The sequence below is a fragment of the Primulina tabacum genome, chromosome 5 (assembly GCF_025594145.1).
Source record: "Primulina tabacum isolate GXHZ01 chromosome 5, ASM2559414v2, whole genome shotgun sequence".
NCBI lineage: Eukaryota > Viridiplantae > Streptophyta > Magnoliopsida > Lamiales > Gesneriaceae > Primulina > Primulina tabacum.
The window spans coordinates 22,937,898-22,959,153 of record NC_134554.1 but is presented as its reverse complement, the minus strand read 5'-3'; the positions used below and the strand labels follow the sequence as shown (position 1 = coordinate 22,959,153).

The following is a 21,256-nucleotide window of genomic DNA, read 5'->3' as shown; positions in this document are numbered from 1 at the left end:
AGCTTGCATCGCTTGGCAGGGCTCGGCTAGGTGGCTAGGGCTGGTTGTGGTTAAGGGTGGGGAAGAGTACTAGGAGGTCTAGGGCTCAAGTCTTAGGCTGTGGAAGAGTCCACGTGAAGAGGGACTCCTTCCCATGCTCGCGCAAGGAGGATGCAGCCAAGGGGCACGCGGCTAGTGCTGGCTGGTGGAGAGTTGGTCCAATAGGGTCTAGGGAGGTTTACCAAGGGTCAGGTCAGGGGCTAGTGCGGTTTGGTTTGCTGATGGCTCGACCACAGCGTGAAGAGGCATCATGCAAGTGGTTGTTGTTTCTTTATGGGCAGGTGGCTCGTGGCGCTGGTTCAGGGCTTGGGCTTGTCTGGATGAGGCTGAGCGTGGTCCAGGGACAGTGAGGGGCAATGTTGGTCGAGGATTAAGGGGTTGGTTGAGTCCTAAGCTAACTAAGAGTCCTCGACGCGAGGTAGCAGAATGAGCGCAGCTCTTGTATCTTTGGTGCAGGGCTTGTGCGGTGTGTAGAGACTAGTTCGAAGGGTCAGGATTGGTTAGTAGGGTACCTAGATGGGTTGGCTAGGTCTGGCTTGAGGTGTCTCGGCCTGTGGCTTGATAAAATTGGGAATTGGCTTGGTAGTCTTGATTAAGGGTCAAAACTTGAGTTTAAAGGAATAAGTTTCGAACCATCGGTCCACGGGGGTGGTTCATGGCTCACAAAGGTAGTTTAGGTAATAAAAAGCCTATCTTTAAAGTTTGGGAAGAAAATATTAAATTTGAATTTATTCGGGAATTAAACGCTTCACGAATTATTAATTAGGGAATTTAATGAAAAGCCTCGAATCTAAGCTTAATAAAATTGTGGAAAATTAGATTTAAGCTTAAATAGTTATTTGGGATAAGCCCATGTCAATAAAAGTAAGAAAAAGTCAAAAATCGAGAAATAATATGTCTAGGGGTAAAATGGTCATTTTATACTTGGGTAATGCGTAAAAGCTTGGCAGCGTCCCGAAGGATCATAACGCGTGTTAAATGATATTTTATGATGTCTTAAATGAAAATATGAGATTTTATTATTTATGATAAAGCTGTGAATTTTTACTGCAAAATGATATTTTTGGAAAGTCATGATATGGTAAGATTTTTAATGCTAAAAATTTTATTTTTCAAATGTGGAAAGCAAATGATATTTTATGTTTTAAACAGGAAAAGGAAAAATATTTTGAGAGATGTGAATTGACTATGACAAAGAGGATATGTGGGGGATCCGTTTTAAGAAGGAATGGTGAACTTACATTTTGTGGGGGATCCGTTTTAAGAAGGAATGGTGAACTTACATTTTGTGGGGGATACGTTTTAAGAAAGAAAGGTAAACTTACAATTTTATTTATGGGGATGTCGTGAGAGAAAAGGCCCCAGAGGGAGCCCGTTTACGGAAAAAGGCCCCAGAGGGAGCCCGTTTACGGAAAAAGGCCTCAGAGGGAGCCCGACGATCGTATTTCTTTGGTGGTGCCTAGTGCCCATCCCCATGCGTATGTGGAGCTAAGACTGCAGTCGACCAAAAGATAAAAGACTAGTCACTTTCAAGGATCAAACTTCACCCAAAATGATAAAGGATGCAAAGCTTTACGAATTTACGATTTTATGATATATGATTTATTTATGCCGAAAATTATTTTAAATGGTTTATTTATATTCAAAAATTATTTTAAATAAAAGTATGATTTTAATGCATGTGCATGTATATTACTTGTTATTCATGTTTAGAACGTGCTGAGTCATTGGACTCACTAGGTCTGAATGTTGCAGGTGATGGTTATATTGACGGAGGCGCTGACACTTGAGTAGATCGAGTCGAGCAGTACACTCCCAAGGGACAGTTACTTCTGCATTAGCTTGCCCGTTAAAAGATTTAAAGATTTTTGGTAAATGATTTTATTAGAGATTTTATGATTTTTTTTAAGTTTATTATTTCTATGTTAAAGGTAGAAGGTGTATGTTAAAGGTAGAAGGTGAATATTGTTAAATGGTGATTTAGGGATTTTATGCACTTGAGATTTAAAATGTTAAGTTATTTTGATTTATGAAAATGTTAAATTAGTTTAAATGGTGATTTTCGAAGTCTATGTTAAAAAAATGTAGTAGAATTTTAAAGTTAAAAGCGAGGGACGTTTCACTAGTTTTCTTGAATTGAAGACGAGATTGAGCACAACAACTGTACTTATTATTTCCTCAGGTACCACATGATTTTTATTGTGTACAGATGCATCTGGTAAATTTTTGGACTGTGTTTTGATGCAACATGACAAGGTGGTCACTTATGCTTCTCATTGATTAAAATCTCATGAAACTCGTTACCTTGTTGATGATCTTGAATTGGCTTTCATTGCGTTTGCTCTGAAGATTTAGCGTCATTATTATATGGAGAAAAGTTTGTTATCTATTCAGACCATAAAAGTCTGAAATATCTCTTTTCTCAATCTAATTTAAATATGAGGCAATGCATGTGAATGGATCTCCTGAAGGACTTTGATTGTGAGATTCAGTACCACCCCGGATCGGTGAACGTTACTATGGATTCCCTTAGTTGAAAGTTAATGACTCTGTTTTAACTTATGTTAATGTCGCCAAAGTACACGAAGATATATGTACTTCTGCTGGACTTTTCACTCAAATTGAAATTCTTTCACCATCTCAGCATTGCAAATTGAGCCTAACTTAATCTCTAAAATACGAATGGCCCAACAAAGCGATACTCAGATTCAAAATTCTATAGAACTTGTATCTGCATGACATCTTTCTGTCTTTCATAATTCTTCATATGATTTTTTACGACTTAATGGTCGGCTGGTAGTCCTTGATAATTCTGATTTGAAATATGCCCTTCTTCATGAAACACATTGTAGCAAATATAGTATTCACCCCAGGGGCCGGAAAATGTATTTCTCGTTGAGACCTCATTTCTGGTGGAGACATATGAAGAAAGATATTGCTGAATTTATTTCTAAATATCTTGTCTGTCAGCAAGTGAAGGTCGAGAGAATTAAACCTGGAGGATTACTCCATAGTCTTGAAATTCCCAAATGGAATTAGGAACATATTGCGATGGATTTTGTGACTCATTTACCTCGTTCACTCAAGGATTGTGATGCTATTTGGGTTATTATTAACCAGCTTTTGAAACCTGCACATTTCATTCCGTATGAGCGGATTTATCCTTATAAGAAAATGACACGTTTATATATCGAGAATATTGTGAGAATACACAGTGTGCCAGTTTCGATTGTGATCTCAGGTTTGCTTCTAAATTATAGGGTAGTTTCTAAGAAGCTATGGTACGTGTTTGGCTTTGAGTAATGCTTATTATCCTCAGACTGATTGCCAGACTGAGCGTACAGTTCAAACATTAGAAGACATGTTATGTTATATTGTGATGGATTTCAAAATTGAATGACAAGATGCCTTACCATTAGTAGAATTTTCTTTTAATAATAGATTCCAAACGAGTATTGGCATGACACTGTTTAAAGCCTTATATGGGAGACGATGTAGGTTACCGTTATTATGGGATGAGATTGGTGAAAGACAAATGACTAGACCTGAAATGATACAAGAAATGAATGACAAGGTTCAGTTGATTCGACAACGAATGAAAGCTCCTCAGGATCGTCCAACAAGTTATGCTAACAAATGAAGACGACCCTTAGAATTCCAGAAAGCTGATAGAGTATTTTTGAAAATATATCCCTTCAAAGGCACTGTTGGAATGCGAGGGAAATTATCTCCTCGGTATGTTGGTCCATACGAGATCCTTGATCGAGTTGGGGATCTTGCTTATCGATTGGCATTGCTGCCAACTTTATATGTCATTCACGATGTGTTTCATGTTTTTATGTTGAGAAAGTATGAACCAGATCCATCACACGTGCTTTGACCTGTTGAGGTTGTGCTTGATCCTTCTCTTTCCTATTTTGAACAACATGTTTGCATTATGGATCGGAAAGAGAAAAGTATTGTTTAACAATTCAATTCCACTAGTACGAGTACAATGGACACGACATGGTATAGAGGAGTTAATATGGGAATTGGAAAGCAAGATGAGAGAATCATATCAGGATCTGTTCCATTGTATTCAATGTACGATGATCAATTTACTGATTTTAGTTTTGATATGTATTATAAATGGTGAGGTATTATATGATTGCCAATGTTATGTATAGATAGATACTTAAGATTTCGATGACGAAATCATTTAAGTGGGGGAGAAATATAAAGCCCTCACATCGTATTATAATAAACTGTATTTTGATTCTCGATAATTCATGATATTTGTCATTTTATTGAGTGTATGAAGTATATAATGAACAATGAAAGTGAGAAAATATGTTGTGATAATGAAATATTGTATTAGTAATTGATTTATGTTTGAAAAGTATGTTGAACCACAATAGAGAAGTGGCACATGTGATGGTTTCTAGCATAATAATCTGAGTATTATTTCAAATGAGATGAAATCAAATTCATTATAAACTAATACATTACACTAAAACTTTTATATTTTGAGTTTTGTCCAAATTCATTGAAAATAAGGGCAAAATCACCTCGAAGTGTGTCGTGTGTATTGAAATTCCTGCACTGACATTTTAGGATAATGAGCATAAATTTCGTGTCTGGTGTTCAAATTGAGTGTGGTCAATGGAAAATGAAAGCCAAGTAGATCTACAATTTAATGTTGATGAATTTTGCTAATTCGAAGAGCAAAATAGAGTTTCGAACAGAATAAGGCGCATACTTGTGCATTGAAAATGTGCGCCCGCTTGCCAAACTCTGCCACACTCCTTCGTACAGCAATGAAGACGAGTGTGATATCGTGTAACCGCACCCACCGGCTTACCTGCACAACATTTAAGGCCGATAAGCATGGTTTTTCTCTTAATTATCCTTTCCTTTTCTCTCCAACTGAGAAGGAAAACAATGAATTCATGTTACATCGTCTGAATCAACCTCGGAAACGTTTTCGAAACTCAAAACAAATTATATATTCTGAATCATCGTGTTGAGAGCATTATTTTGAGGTAATTTTCTATTGTATTCAACACTTTTATTAATTGAATTGTTGGAATAACATGTATTTGAATTCAAAATCAATACATGCAATATAATAACTGACGAGAAACTAACTTTCAAAGTAAGAATTGAATTTTATTACGATTTCAATTTTATATAATTTTCAAAGTTTCAAAACAATTAAGAACATGAAATTTTGATTGTATTATTATATTTATATTAATGATGGTATAAAACGAGTTCTTAGGATTAATAATGGAACATAATTATCCTAGTAATGTAAATATTAAAATGAATAGTGCTAGAACAAATTGATACATTCAATACGCTATTAGAGTTGCATTTGAATGAATTTATTGATTGAAATGAATATTTTGATTATGTAGATTGATTTTCTGTATTAAAATCCTAATATCGAATATAGCTACATAAAACTGGGGACGAGGAATTGAGGTATGTATGTGTCTATATGCTTTATTTGAGGAATTGATGTGACGGCATACATCATATTTATGATTGGTATATCGATGTATAGAATAAATATATTTTTAACATACATCATTTTATACATGCATCGATACAGGACTTGCACATTGAGCTATGATCATTGGATATCTTGATATCATTGGATTTTGATTTTGGGGTTTTGAGCATGATACTATGTTTGACATTATGTGGCCCATAAAAACATAGTTATTTGTGGCTCCTACGATAGATTGGTTGAGATTGGCGCTTTGTTGATGCTATCATATGGATATTACCATATGCTTGACCGATGCTGGTGCGCCTACTCGAGCATTGATTTGATAGCGTGTCGATTGATTCTGATACATGCTCATTAGATTGGCATTTGACTTGATATCCCCACAACATGCATGTATTGCATATCATATATCATTGTGTAGATACATGTTGTATTTATTATAGTTGTTTTCATATGGAGAATTTGCTCACTCCCAAGGGGATTTGTTGTTGTCTTTGTGTGTGAACAATCGCTCAGGTACTCCAGGTTATCAAGAAACCAGATAGAGTACTTCTAGAGGGAGTCACATACGAATTGAGGTTGTGTAGTTTATCCCATTGTATATATATGTATCTGTATACCAGGGCATGTCCCGGGAATATGAGAATTTTCACTTATACAATTTCAGAGATTCAAGGATTGTACTTTTTGTTCTAGATTAACATTAACGTTGGTTGTGTACAATTGATTTCAGCATGTGTAGGCTTATCTTATGCTGAGATGTATTTAGAATAGACTTTATTAAATACTAATTGAATAATCAAACTGCATTGTAATAACGATTAGGAGTTAAGAACCCCACAAAATCCACCAAATTGCGCTTCATGTCTTTGATCTATGGACTCCTTGAATCTCAAGGCTTTATTTGTGACATCACTAAGGAACTTTCGGATGCCAGTGAGCTGTTGAAGATAGCACATGTTTATTATAAGGGGAATAGAAATGGTGGATCTCCCTTGGTCAGAATCTGTTGTTGCCCCTGAGGTTGGCAACATGTCATCTTCGTTGTGCCTCCCTCAGATCATATCATCCATCTTTTATGCAAGCACAGATAAACTTTGTCCTTAAGCAGATCCTCCAGACCGAGGAAATAACTGCCCATTATGAAGCTCAGGTGCAGAGTACTGTCTACTGCTAGATGTGACGGTCCATTCTGGTCAAAAAAGGGAGAAGATGTTGCAGTGGGAGCAAAAATGTCGGATGAAGAGGTGCAGAAGGAGGACCTTCAACCTCTGGTCATGAAGAGAAAGAAGAGATCTTTGATATTGATGCATTTTAGTTCTTTTAGTTTACTTCTTTGTTTATCTCTATTAAATTTATCTCTATGATATTTTGTTTCTTAATGTTTTGTCATTTAATGAATGATGGATCTTCTCAATTCGTGTTGCAACACCTCTAACAACATTTAACATGTTTGATATCAAGGAAAGTCTAACTCAGGGGGAATTGTGTGGATTAATATTTTTACGTGTTTTGTCTATATAGGCAAAAAGATGGAGATTGAAAAGAAAATATGTCTCTCAAATTATATTTTCTTTTTTTACATAAATTTTGACTTTCTAAACTAATGTTATTATGATAAGATTTATATCATCTCTAAATATGATCTTTTTATTTAAAAGTGTTAACTTCCTAATGAAATTCTAGTTTTCATATTTTGTAGGCATCTATTCAAGGAATAATCTCTAGGTTAAATAAGATATATTGAAGAATAGAGGCTCCAGTAGAAGACTTTCGACGATAAATATTTTTGTTGTATTGTCGTGGAGTGTTAAAGTAGCTTAAACCACTAAAGTTCATTGTAATGTTGGTTGAGAATTGCTTTGAACAAAATTTCGACTTCACGTAATGTTTATCATTAGTTTGATTATTTATTTTGGATGCACTTCCCTTGTTGTGTTTGTTGTGTCAAGAGGGTTAATTTTTCGTTATTCATTAATATTGTTTTTGTGTAACTGAAAAATATTTTTTAATGAATCTTTTGTCCTGAAACACCGGACAAATATCACTTATACATAATTCTTTGCATCTTGATTTAATTACTTAAATTTTTGTGTCGGATTATTATGTTGCATGTTATGCTAGGTGTTACAATACAGAATACAACACTTACTTTTGAAACACACAGTCCCTCTATTACACAATATTTTTATGTTAAACAATCACCTTTCAGTTACCATGTTAACGGAGCCTACAAGGGCAAACCAAACATAAGATGTTACAAAGCTGGCAGGCTCAGCAGTACAGAGTTTTGCATTTAAGGAAAAAAAGATCACTTAAATTTAGGAGTACATGGAAAACATCATGTACGCGATCTAATTTGGTTACTCCCAAGCTATACTACAAAGTAAATTCTTAATCTCTTCCAACACCAAGAAGCCACTGCGCAAGATGGGTTAAATACGGCTCTGCACTAGAGCTGCTGCTCAATATAGGTCCTAAGCTCTGAAGCTCAGCTGAGAATTCCTTTTCAAACTTCCTGCAGATCATGCATTGAACAACAATGTCACATAACATGCACGTAAAGAGACATAGCGGTTCAGGGAAAATTGTCCGACAACATACAGTATAGATTCAATGATTGTTGCATTATCAGACACCACTTTCTGCGCCTGAGATTGAGTCCTCAGCTTCAATTTCTCGTATTTTTCTACATCAAGCGCATCCGTTTTGGGAATGTCAACTGAATAAGTAATCAATCGTGGAGCTGCTGCTGCATACCGAAGGCACATCATTTTCATTTTCTCCAGCTTCTGCAATGAAGGCAGTCAGTCATCGAGAGAAGGAGATTTAGAGTATAGCATCCTCATCAAATCAAATTGTAATATTAGATCAAGGAATGCTATTCACAAGCTAGAAAAAAATTACACATATACTAAAACACAAAATAAATATATTATTTAAATATATAGCATGCGTTGCTATTCAACAATCTGCACACAATATGTAGAGCAGAAAGCTGTGTGATTTTCCTGATACAGCAAAACAGGGTTGTATCCGATAATTGTAGTAAGTAATTCACAAAGGCAATATATACCAATAATGAAATAGGCAGCATACCTGGAGAAGAATAGGAGAAAGGAGCAAGCATTCTCGCAAACACTTATCCAGAAAAAAATCATGGTACTCTATAACCTGTATCATAGAATTTGAAGAGATAGAAATGCATCAGAACTAGTTCAAAAAATTCCACACGGCTAAAGAAATTAAAAAGTTAAAATATAAGGGTCTGATAATCAAGAATATCCACCTACCTCATCAATACTCTTCGCAGTTTGAAGTTTATTATGCATCACATGCCAATTTGGCTCAAGAACCTGAAAGAAAAAAAGAAGATAAAATGCTTAGAATTTCTAGCAGGAATCATGTGAGCTGCCAGCATGTTAAAATAATTTTTTTTTAAAGAAAAACAGAGGGTTGAGTGATGTGCCTCGGATGTCAAATAATGTAGAAGGCTATTGATAAATTTAAGCATATTACGGCACAACAAAGATGAGACAGAAATTGCTATCCCTTGCATGTCAAGTCTGCGAAGACCCTACAATACACATCTCAGATAAGTTACTTGAAGGGAGTAAGTGATTAATGAGACAGTAACATGGTATTCAAGCCTCATACTTGATGTAGTTGCCATGACCCACAAAGCTGTCGATTCACATGTTTGCAGTGAAAGAGAAAGCGAAATATGAGCTGATATTTTGTTAAAGCTTTTCTTGAGATCACCAGCGACAATGGCCAACAAACCTGAACCGGACAAGATAGAATTCCATAACATTATAATAGAACAAAATTTAATAGACAATCAACAGAAATTTAAAAACTAACATAATTTTGTTTCATTGATAAATTAAAGCATTTTTACAAGCTTCAATCTTGGTGTCGTTTACTGGGATAAAGAAACATTGGAAGAATATTCTTCTCATTCAATTAATCTAAAATGAAAAGTACATACTGATTTATAAAAGCCCTGTCGTATCACTTGATCTAAATACAATCTTATTTTAAATTCAAATGAGTAAGAATTAATATACTTATTCGATATTTAACTCCCCCTCAAGCTGGACAATATATGTTTATCATGCTCAGCTTGGAAAAAGATTCTTCAAAATTAGCTCGAAATTGTTAAGATGTCTGCCAATTGCAATAGCGTAGGAATGTAGCTAAGGTGCATGACAGGATCGATTAGGAAGATCATCGTTGAGCTACAATAGCTCGGTTCTTGAAATATTGAACACCGACAAATTAAATCGAGTTTGGTTTTCAAACCAAGCGGAAGACACTCGAAATAATCCTTCGTAAAAACCAATTAAACATTTTGTGAAGCAATTTAAAACATATGCAAGTTGAATGAGTAAAAATATTTTGGTTGAAGTATTTTATCAAACACTTGGTATGCAATATTTTGGAATTTGAAAAACACATAAAATGCTTCAACAATGCTTCTTTAAAAATAGTGGAAATGAACAGTAATGCAATAAACAAATAGACACGAATTTGTTTATGAATGTTCGGAGACTTCAAATGCTCCTACGTCACCCCTTCTTCCCCTTGAGAAGGATTCACTAGAAGACTTTGATTTATACAACTCTTTGTACAAACCCACTCTGAAAGGGCATCACCCAACTAGAACTCCTAGCACTCAAGATTGTAGGCAGCACCTCACAATCAGCATATTGTTTAATGTCTCATATGTAAAGACTACAAAATAATGTTTTACGTCTTTGTGTAAAGACTCACTCAACTAATATTTGAAGTTCAACTCTCTTGTCTATGTGTGAGTGATAGTGTGTGAGGAATTTATCCTTTACAGTGTACATCTCAAATGTATCCTCACACAAGGGCTTGTGCTCTCAACTAGCTGATTTCTTCATGCTAAATGCTCATGCTTTGAATCCTCTTCAAAAGCTCTTGTTAGATCTTCAAGATGTTGTATTTATAAGCCCCAACAATGATATATACGTTAGACACAAGAATATGACCGTTTGGAAAGTTTCTGTACTGTTTCTGAAATTGCAATGGTCAAATTCGCCTTGCTGGACATTTTCCCGACTTGTCAACTCTGGTCAACTCAATTGGTCGTTCAGTTCAACTGGTCAGCATCTGGTTCAGTTCAGTTCAGTTGGTCAGCTGCTGGTTCGGTTCAGTTCAGCTGATTCAGTTGGCTCTTGTTCAGTTCAACTAGTTTAGTTCAGTTTCAGCTGGTCTGGTTCAGTTGATCAGTAGCTGGTCTGGTTTAGTTGGTCAGCATCTGTTGTGCTAAAATCATCCTAGCTGATTTCAGTTTGTGCAGAACCAGTAGCTTCATCGTCATTTATCAGCATCTTAAGCTTCGATTCAGACTTTGACTTCTGAAGATGATTTGTAGATCGTCGTCTTATCTTTCCAACGCATACTGTATCGCTTCATTCTAATAACGGAGCTGAGAGATATGACCAAAATACCGCAACTGCTTATACCCAACTGATTGATGTTTTCGTGCAATCAGTTCGGTAATTCAGCGATCAGTTAGACCTTGTTAACATCCGATTTTGCCCAACTGACGTGAAATACGACTTGTTCCAAATTGAGTTTTCTGATCAGTCAAATTGGCGGATTGTCGTTTGAATCACACAGTTGAGAGATATCATCAAAACACCGAAGCTTGCCAGAAATTCAGTTTGTGCAAAATTCAGTTTCAGTTTGCTTCTTGTTTTAATAACTACACACTTGAGTAAATATATTAGAAACACAACAAGTTTTGTTAACATCAAAATCAAGATTGCGAACATGAAATGTTCCAACAACGCACAATCGTCCTTCCAATCTTCTTGCTTATGAAATGTCGGTCTACCTCAACATGGTTGGTTCGATCATGATTAACTGGATTTTTGGCTATACTGATTGTCGATTGGTTATAGCACATTAATTTCATCTATTGATAGCCTTACAATTGTAGTCCACCGAGTAGTTTTTCAATCCATCCACATTCCTTTACAGATTCCATGAGCTAAAGCTCTAAATTCTGCTTATATCGTTTTTTGCTTCGCCGGGTTACTAGATTTCCCCACACAAAGGAGCAGTAACCCGAGGTAGAACATCTATCACTTGGAGAGCCAGCCCAATCCGCATCACTATAAACTTTGATATTCCTGGTGGAGGTTTTTCTAAAGATTAATCCCTTCCCAGGCGTTGTTTTCAGGTATCTCTTCGATACACAGCTTCCATGCGTTCCTCATTTGGACTATCCATAAACTGACTGATAACACTCACAACAAGTTCAATATCAAGACACCTATGAGATAGATATATTAGCTTGCCCACTAATCTTTGAAATTTTCCTTTATCAACCGGCGGACTATCTTTTCTCATTCCTACCTTGATGTTTGGATCCATAGGTGTATCAGCTGGTTTAAATCCCAACATACACATCTCTTTTCAAGGGGTCTAGAACATATTTCCCAAGGAGATTGAGATTCCCGAGAAAAAATTTCGAGTGTCCCAGATCCTTTATCTCAAATTGTTTAGAGAGCAATGACTTCACATGAATAATTTATTTCTCATGATTTCTAGTGAGAAGGATATCGTCAACATATAGATGATAGCAATGATCTTTCCATCTGTTGTGTGCTTGACAAAGAGTGTATGATCAAAATGACATTGTTGGTACCCATCTTCTTTCAGAACATTGGTGAATCTGCAAAACCAAGCCCGGGGCAATTTTTAAGGCCATCAAGTGATTTTCTTCGCATGCATACCTTGTTGACAATCGTTCCTGATTCAAACACAGAAGGAATATCCATGTAAATTTCTTCTTCAAGGTTTCCATTCAAGAATGCATTCTTGACGTCAAACTGATATAGCGTCTAATCTAAATTAGCAGCAATCGACAAAAGTATTCGCACATCGTTGAACCTAGCCACAAGAGCAAATGTCTCTTGATAATCAATCCCGTATTCTTGTGTGTATCCTTTAGCTACCAGACGTGCTTTAAATCGTTCAATACTCCCATCTGCCTTGTATATGATAGTGAAAAGCCACTTGCATCCCACTGTCTTTATCCCGGGCGGAAGTTTGGTGATCTGCCATGTAATATTCGTTTCAAGTGCCCTTATTTCAACAAATGCTGCAGCTTTCAATTTGGGTCTCGGATGGCTTCTCTGATATTTGATGGAATCTGAACCTGATCTAAATTCGACACAAAAACTATATATACAAGTGATAAATGATCAAAGGGAACAAAATTGCAAAGAGGATGTTGTGTACAAAATCTGACTTCTTTTCTTAATGGAATAAGCCTATCACATGGTCATTATGCTCAATTGTAGATGAGTTTAAAAGAAGTGTCACCTAATCACCTTGATCATTTTCCAGGGAATCTGGCAGCGAGAAGGGCTATAGCCTAGCTGATCCTGCATAGGGTTCTGTTTGCTCTCAACCTGAGGTTGCATCCTGCGTGAGTAGACTTGGGGCAACATAACAAGAAGGGTTGGTATGGTTGGTCGATATGGTTGGATAGAAACACAAGCATATTTGAAGACAAGTCGGAATCACTGGATGAAGTATGGGAGAAAATAAAATTCAAGGTCGCGAGTTGGTCGATAGTATTGCCAGAGTATAAACATCTTCGTATCTCGGATCTAGTTAGGGACTGGAGATATGTTTGGTCGTGACTGTGGCGTTGTAATCTTGTTTTCATTTCATTTTTAATGTGCGGATAGCTTATCCGCTTGTTGTAGACTTTATTATCATTATAATAAAATATTGTTTCCTATCAAAAAAAAGAATGTGAACAAAGATGGAACATCCAAAGATCTTAAGTGGGAGGTGGTGGAGTAGGTGTGTATTTGGGTAAAATTCAAGGGCTTGGATTGGAATTTTTAGTTAATGACAAGAGAAGACATTCAATTGACAAGATAAGTTGCAGTTATCATAGAATCACCCCAAAAATGACGTGGGACATTATTTGTGAATAAGGAGAACGAATCAGTTCAAGTGGCAGTTCTTTCTTTCAGAGACATCATTTTGTTGAGGGGTCTCAACGCAGGAGCTATGATGAATGATTCCTATCTCTTGCTCGATCAATTCAAAGAACTTGAGTCTTGATGGAAAATTGGGTTTGAATCATTAGGTTAAATTGATTAAAGATCAGGGATGTTTGAGTCTTATCCTTCATTAGAAATACCCAAGAGAGACGTGTATGGCCATCTACAAACAATAGAAACCAACAAGACCAATGATACTTTTGACATGTGAATGGACGTCAGATGTCACTATGAACAAGTGAGAAAGGTTTAGATGGTTTATAAGGTTGTGATTTAAACGTGTTTCTCGTATGATTAGAGAACGGGCGGATATCACAATCCAGAGACTAGGAATTTTTATTATTGAACTGGGAAGGAAAAATTTTCTAAGCACAAAAAATTGTGATGGTCTAAGCGTTACTGCCAAAGCAAAATCTCACTAACTTTATTAACAGAAATGAATGACGAAGTCGAGAACTAGATGGGTTCAATGTGATACTTCTCGGAGGATCCCTCATCTTGAAAAGATACAGGCCTGCACAAAGATCCTCTCCAAAGCCAAATCCTAAAAAACACGCAAGTCAACCAAGAATTTAGTTGTACACCTCATATCAGCATTGAAATTACTTGCTGAAAGTAAGTTACATGTTAAAACGGGAACAAACAAGACCGATTTCAAACAAATATTGTGAGACAACTCCTTGGAGCAAGATCCATTCGCTATTCGGACTGTGTGCATATTTGGACAGGGAACAGAGGAGCGAAAAAGTGAAATATTTCCAGTCATATGGTCCAATGGGCCTGTAACAACCATAGACTATCCTGATCTTGGGCTCCCTCAGGGGCCTTTTCCAACTGGTACCAGGATTGCTGCCAAGACTAAGTCCAGGAGGTCTTGGGTTCAAATCTTGGGAAGGTAAAAGCTCCGGTGCCTGGGCTGGAGAAGTCCTATGAGTAATGACGCATGGGAAAGCCCGTGAGGGAAAAGACCCCAGTGGGAACCCAAGACGGGTAAAGGCCCCCGAGAGAGCCCAGGATCGGGATAGCCCATGGTCTTTACAAAAAAAGACGCAGGCACTGTAGCTTTTACCTTCCAAGGATTAGAACCCAAGACCTCCTGTACATATAGGTCTATGCAAAACAATCCTAGTACCAGTTGAGCAGCGCCTTTTTTTGTAACGACCATGGACTATCCCGATCTTGGGCTCCCTCGGGGGCCTTTTCCCGTCTTGGGTTCCCACTGGGGCCTTTTTCCTCACGGACTTTCCCATGCGTCATTACTCATAGAACTTCTCCAGCCCAGGCACTGGAAGCTTTTACCTTCCCAGGATTAGAACCCAAGACGGGTAAAGGCCCCCGAGAGAGCCCAAGATCGGGATAGCCCATGGTCGTTACAGGGCCACAGTCAATGATCCATGAAGTGGACAGATCTTGCTGGGAATTAAAAAGCAGTAGAAAATTCATCTCTTTGGGCTGCTGTTCCCGTGCCAATTAGAGATGGATTTGGTGGGTTATGAACCTGATTGAGTAGCTTTTGAAGAATCATCATTTGAGCCACAGTAAAAGGCGGAGAGAGGAAGAACTCTCAGTTGCATTGGAGTTGGCATGTCTTTCTCGCAAAAGCTTCCAAGCTGCCGGTTTGCAATGGATTCTCCAACAAGTTTCTAAATTATGATTAGGTTTCTTGCACTTTTCACACCAAAGTCACCCTGTCGTGTTGATTTTCCACTGGAGTTGGTGGTTGGCAGAGAATTGGTCATGCTGTTTGATCAATTGACTGAGAGGAAGCTGAGCGATAAGATATAATGACCAAACCATCAGCAAAAGCGATTGAAGGAGTTGGGCCCAACATCAATTTGGGGCGGCTCTTCTTGTCGGACCTCGGAGAAGAAGTCCCGGAGATTGGAAGGGGCTTTAGGCCCAAAATGCGGCTTCCCACATCATCAAGATAATTATGGAGGCCCGAAAGAAATTTAAAGATCCTTTTCTTCTCGACGATGTCTCCGTAACGCCTTCATCTTCTGCGCACATCCAGTCAAAAACTTCAAACATATCCAATTGTTGCCAAAAACGAGTGAGGTTATTAAAATAGCCAGCGACGGTGTTATCGCCTTGTAGCAAAAAGTGAAGAAGGCTTTCAATTGCAAGGATTTCGGACGTTATCGCCTTGTAGCAGAACGTGAAGAAGGCTTTCAATTTCAAGGATTTCGGATGTATTTTCCTGGGATGAGTAGGTATCCGTTGCTGCATCCCATTTTTCTTTTGCTGAATTATAGAGTAAGAAATTTTCGCCGATTTTAGTGGTCATGGAATTAATTAACCAAGACATGACCATATCATTTCCAGCATTCCACGCCTTGAATTTTAAATCAGAGGAATCTGGAGGCTTCGATTCACCCGAAAGGAGTTCATCTTTGCCTTTGTCACAGATGAACATCATGAAGGACTGAGACCATTGAAGGTAATTTGTCCCGTTAATTTATGATTGGGGATAGGGAGAGAAGTGTTCTCGGCGATTAAATTCGGCACCGACAATGACAATGAGGCGTCTAAGGAAGAAGTCGACATGCCGTATTTAGGAGGAGTGTATTCGTTGCAGAGATTTGCTGACTTTTTTTAAATAACAGACTTTTGTGGAGTTTGATAAATTTCTACTTACTTTTTGCAGAAACTCACAGATTTTTAAAATTTTCACAGAATCTTGTACATTTATTTTGCATGACTTTTATTGACATTTGCAACTTTTTTATAAGACCCTATATATTTTTAATTTATTATTGTGATTTTTTAAATTTATTTAAACTAACAATTGGACGTGAATAACATTTCATTTATTTCAAATATTTCTCTCTCTCAATATAATATTTTTTACATATTGATTTTACGAAACACAATAAATAAGTCAGTACTAAATTTATTGCAATTGAACTACAATTATTCAATTCAACATGTTTATTTAAATAATTAATATTTTTTTAAAATACATAACAATAATTTTCAATATTAATAAATAAAATAAAATAATTTCATTCATTTTAAATAAAAAAAATTTGTATAAAAATATATCAATTTTGTTTTTGATATTATGTCAAACAAAAAAATAAACAAGATAACTATTTGTACCTATAAATAATAATAATTAATAAATATGTTAAAATATTTGTAAAGTAACTTTATAAAATTTTAATATATTTAATTTATTATAGTTATTATTATATATGTGTTGATAAGCTTCTAAAATTATATATCAATAACACACATTATATAGATATATAAAATATTATAATTTTGTTATTATGTAGTGTAATAATTTTTTAAAAATTTTAAATTTTATGAGGTCTTGTGACTGAAACTCCAAAAAAAAATTGAACGATGTTAATAATTTTGATTTTAAACTATTGTTAGCAATAAAAAAATATGTTTTTAAAAGTACAAATAAAAAGAAAAATAAATGGATGAGAAAAAGAATGAAAATTTTAGCGTTTGTATTGAGTATGTGAGTTTGAGGGATTTCCCAGTTAAAAATACATCTAAATCTTTAGGTTGAATCAAAGATATTTTTTGACATTTTATTGTTGTATCTTAGTCTTTAATTCTTGTACTTAATAGAATTTCATGGAGTCATTAAAAGTTTGTTGACATTTTGAATACCTATAGACTTTTGTAGAGTTTTAAAAGTCAAGTTTCAATACCACATAACTTTTTAAAATTCTACAAAAATTTACATTGAATATCATTAAACTTTTATAGAATATATTAAAGTCTAGATTGAATATCTCTAGACTTTTAAACTCTATAAAAATTATTAAAATTCTATAACCAATACACCCTTTTTAGTTACCGGCTTTTATGTGATTTTTATGCGCTATGATATTACATCGTTTACTGAAACATTGGAAGAAATATTCTTCTCATTCAATTAATATAAAATGAAAAGTTACTGACTGATTTATAGAAGCCCTACCCTATCACTTAATCTAAATACGATCTTATTTTAAATTCAAAAGAAAGATAAGTCTCTATCTAAGAATTAAAATACGTATCCAATATTTAACACTTAGCAAACTGCCTGATTGATAAACTGGTTAAATCACCTTGGACCATCTAATAATTGTATTTGATTAAGAGGTGTGGAAACTTGGCTAAATTTTGTTTGCATACCATTTACAACATCTAAGTTATCTATTTATTATTTTAACTGAAGTAGTGACAAAGATAAATGAAGAACTAAAAGCAACAAAATGTATACCACAAACGAAACACCGCAAAATTTCATGCTTTTTACTACATGGGAATTTATTCACGCTTCTAGGCACCTCATTAATGAAGCTCAAAAAAAATATATCTTGCATACTGGATTGAAACATTTGAAGTTAATTTTACTGGGACCTAGAGAAAAAAACATACGAACAAAGAAAGAGCTGCAAATGAATGTCGACCTTAAAACTCAAGGCAAACTGTTTCCAAGCCTGTTATGCTCACAGGTTCTTCTAGGTCACTGGCAATCTGGTCGATTTGAAGATCTCTGAGTACACTCAACCGCTTCAATAGCGTGGTTGTTTCCTGGAAGTAAATTAAATTAAAGAACTTCCTAAAGCACTTGGCGCAGACAGCCAGACACAGTTCCATACCACACAGGTATAGCTATTAGAACTCACCACACAACATGTTAAGTCCTCGTGGTATGAATCTGCCACAGCAGCTGTGGATCGCAATGCAAGATCCAAGAGTGACTGCATAGAACAGCAATAAAGTCATACCCTACTATTATTGAATTCAACAAATTGTTTTTCATACAATAATTGTTATCAAAAATTTAGTCTTTACTTTTCCAATGCACAAAATATTTATTTGCCAACACACCTGTAGCTTCTCTGTAGAAATATCATCAGGCTTTTTCATGAGCTCCTCCCGAGCTATATCCATGAAGTGAACCAAAAAATCACCCTGCAAGTTTGGTTAACAAAGTATGAAAAAACTATTTTATTGACTCAATGAACCTCTGATGTTTTAACTATAATCCCACAAAGAAAGCCACTGGCAAATATAAATCACATGTGATAACTGGAAGAAACATTCTATTCCGCAGGCAAAGAAACATATAGTTTCGTATCACAGGTTGCAGAAAAATCAATATTTCTGCTGTCTGAACAGGCAAATAGAAAGTACTTCACACACAAGACTCCTAAATCTGAATCTAAATTGAAACATGAATTACTGTAAATGCAAAAACCAGCTATACCTGATCAAGAAGAAGATAGTGTTTGATCGATCTCAGTTTTCCCATTAAGTCATGCTGCCAACAAAACAATTAATATTTGTCAAAAAAGGAATTTAAGGCAAGGAAAAGCAATAAATGAGGATATGGAAGGTGCGGTTTGAGCAGACCTTTTCTTTAATTAGATTTAATAATTCCCCACTAGCAAAATCATAAGCAGCTTTAATGCACTCTAGATAAAGATGATTAGACCCTACACTTGTTAACTTTGAATCTTCGGCTACAGGAACCTGTTCAAACCAATCTGACTGGAAGATTGAAGACAGTAATCATAGACCCACAAGTTCAAGATATTAACCTGAATATTATGCCCACATTCTCTCATTGCATTTAAATATTTTCCAGTTGTCAAAATTGTTTCAGCAGCATTTGCAAGGAAACTAGGTATGTCATCTTTCAGGCTGTAGCGTTGTTGCCAATACTTAGCATCATAATCTAGCGCGAGACTTTCCTGTTAAAAGTGAGATCAGATGGTTCCTAAAAGTCAAGTCCGGGAGCATTGATTTTTAAATGGAAAAAACCTTTTGGAAAGACTTATTCTCAGCGATGAAAAATTCACCATATGGATCATTAATAACTCCCTCGTAGACCCACCTGTAATGGTTCAATTCAGTAGTATATTTAACAAAACTGAAGAAAGATACGTGCAAAAAGAGAAGAAACAGCACTCAATCACGAATCTGCATATTATCATACTCGCTCTGTGCTGACATACAGTCTCTCAAGCTGAGGTAAAACTTCTTATCAGGACAAATATGTTGTTACAACATAAAACAATTCATTACTTTGAAGGTATGCTCAGGAAAAAAATTCACAATGCTTCTGAAAGAGAAGCCCAAAGCAGCAGTGGAACCAAGATACTGTTTGTATATTTAACTAGTACAAAAAACAATGCTAGAGAGGGCAATTCAAAATTATTAGAGGTCTGAAATGCAAAATTTAAGAGGATAAATAGGATTTTTTCGGTGCTAAGTGAAAATTTAAAGGGGAAACTTTTATGGGAAGGGGACAATTGAATTTTTAAGGTCAGAGTACTTTAAGGAGAGACAACAAAAATTATCGAGAAAAGAATAAAATCATTCCATACTTCTATCTAAATCTAAACCACAAAATGATTGAAAATTTGAGCACAGTCGAACCAGGTGCTAATAAAATTATTGAAGAAATAATGTGGGCACTGTGAGTAGATGCTTATTTGATAAACTCGCTGGTTAGCTTTCTTCAGTTTCGAGCGCAAAATGCATTTTCCTACACCTTGCTACAACTAATTTTTAGCCCGTTAGTTTTTCAAATCTATAGTGCATATGACAAATTTGACATTGTTAAACTACTATGAAACCCTACTGTATGCAACAATAAGGCATCAACTAATAGTACCTTTCTAAAATACCAAGGTATGCTTGGCTTGCACTATGGGACATCATTTCCAACAAAGACCTCACTACATGGTCACCGGCCATGGCCTTGGCCTGAAAGGAAAAGTTATTCAGCAAATATGACAGACAATGTCGCTAATAAACTTAGCCCAGTAAATGTAAATCATAAACTACAACTTTTAATCTAGAATAACCTTCAAGTATGTTTCACATGCATAATGTCATACCTGACCTTGCAAGAGGTTAAGAACTGCGGAACCAATAAAATTATTAGATGTAGACTTTTTTATCACTATGGATAAAGCTTGCATTGACCCCATCATCGGCTGTGAGATGTTAGAAACAAAGATCAAATAAATTCCTGAATTATAAAAGGTGACATAAATATATAAAGTTTTCCAATCAAACCTGGCAATAAAACCAGAATCCTTGAATAGAAAGTTTTCCTAATCGAAATTGATGTTCAAGCTGAGCCACCATAGCTTGGTAATCCTAAATACACATTGAAGATAATAATTCTTTTTCATAATAATCCAGACAAATACCAAGTCAGTTATCTCCACTTCTCCTACAAGTTGAGCACGATAAAGGAAAAGGTGAGAATTAGGTTCGATTTAGTTTGACACAATATTGCACTCAACAAACTTATGTACAAGCATAAGTATAGAAACAAGTACACAATCTTATATACTCTTGATGGAATTGAGACCAAAATGGTTGTCATGGAACAGTTGACATCCCTTCCTTTCTTCCAAAATCAAACTTTGTGATAGTTAAAATTTATCAAGACCCACAAGTAACATATATCTTTATATTTGATTGATAAACGTAAAATCCACTAATAGCAGGTACTAGGTAGAGAGTATTCTATTGCAATTTCTCCACGGCACACATTTTCACACATACTAAGATGCCAACTGTCTCATGCTTGCTTACAGCTATGCTAATCAAATATAGGATTATTGCACAGTATTATCTTCCCACCAGAGACATGGAGCATTGTGGAATTGAAAGAACAAAAGAGTGA

The 21,256-nt window shown here is 35.8% G+C and overlaps 1 protein-coding gene across 7 annotated transcripts in view; it reads right to left on the bottom strand.

Annotated features, from left to right (window-relative positions):
• Positions 1-9,196: 9,196 nt before the first annotated feature.
• Positions 9,197-21,256, bottom strand: part of LOC142547319 (gamma-tubulin complex component 2) — a 39,162-nt gene continuing 27,102 nt past the window's right edge. For 3 of the 7 annotated variants that reach the window (XM_075655559.1, XM_075655562.1, XM_075655561.1), the window contains 11 exons: positions 20,638-20,721; positions 20,457-20,555; positions 20,231-20,322; positions 19,375-19,447; positions 19,152-19,304; positions 18,964-19,083; positions 18,818-18,871; positions 18,439-18,522; positions 18,234-18,308; positions 18,015-18,138; positions 9,197-9,319 (listed from right to left, as the gene is read on the bottom strand). In XM_075655559.1, the coding sequence (XP_075511674.1) occupies positions 18,016-18,138; positions 18,234-18,308; positions 18,439-18,522; positions 18,818-18,871; positions 18,964-19,083; positions 19,152-19,304; positions 19,375-19,447; positions 20,231-20,322; positions 20,457-20,555; positions 20,638-20,721 (957 nt within the window). In that variant the 3' untranslated portion in view covers positions 9,197-9,319; position 18,015. Of the gene's footprint in view, positions 9,320-12,701; positions 14,141-15,094; positions 15,597-18,014; positions 18,139-18,233; positions 18,309-18,438; positions 18,523-18,817; positions 18,872-18,963; positions 19,084-19,151; positions 19,305-19,374; positions 19,448-20,230; positions 20,323-20,456; positions 20,556-20,637; positions 20,722-21,256 lie in introns of those variants that run through there. The other 4 variants (XR_012820655.1, XR_012820656.1, XR_012820653.1 and 1 more) reach the window with 4 other exon arrangements.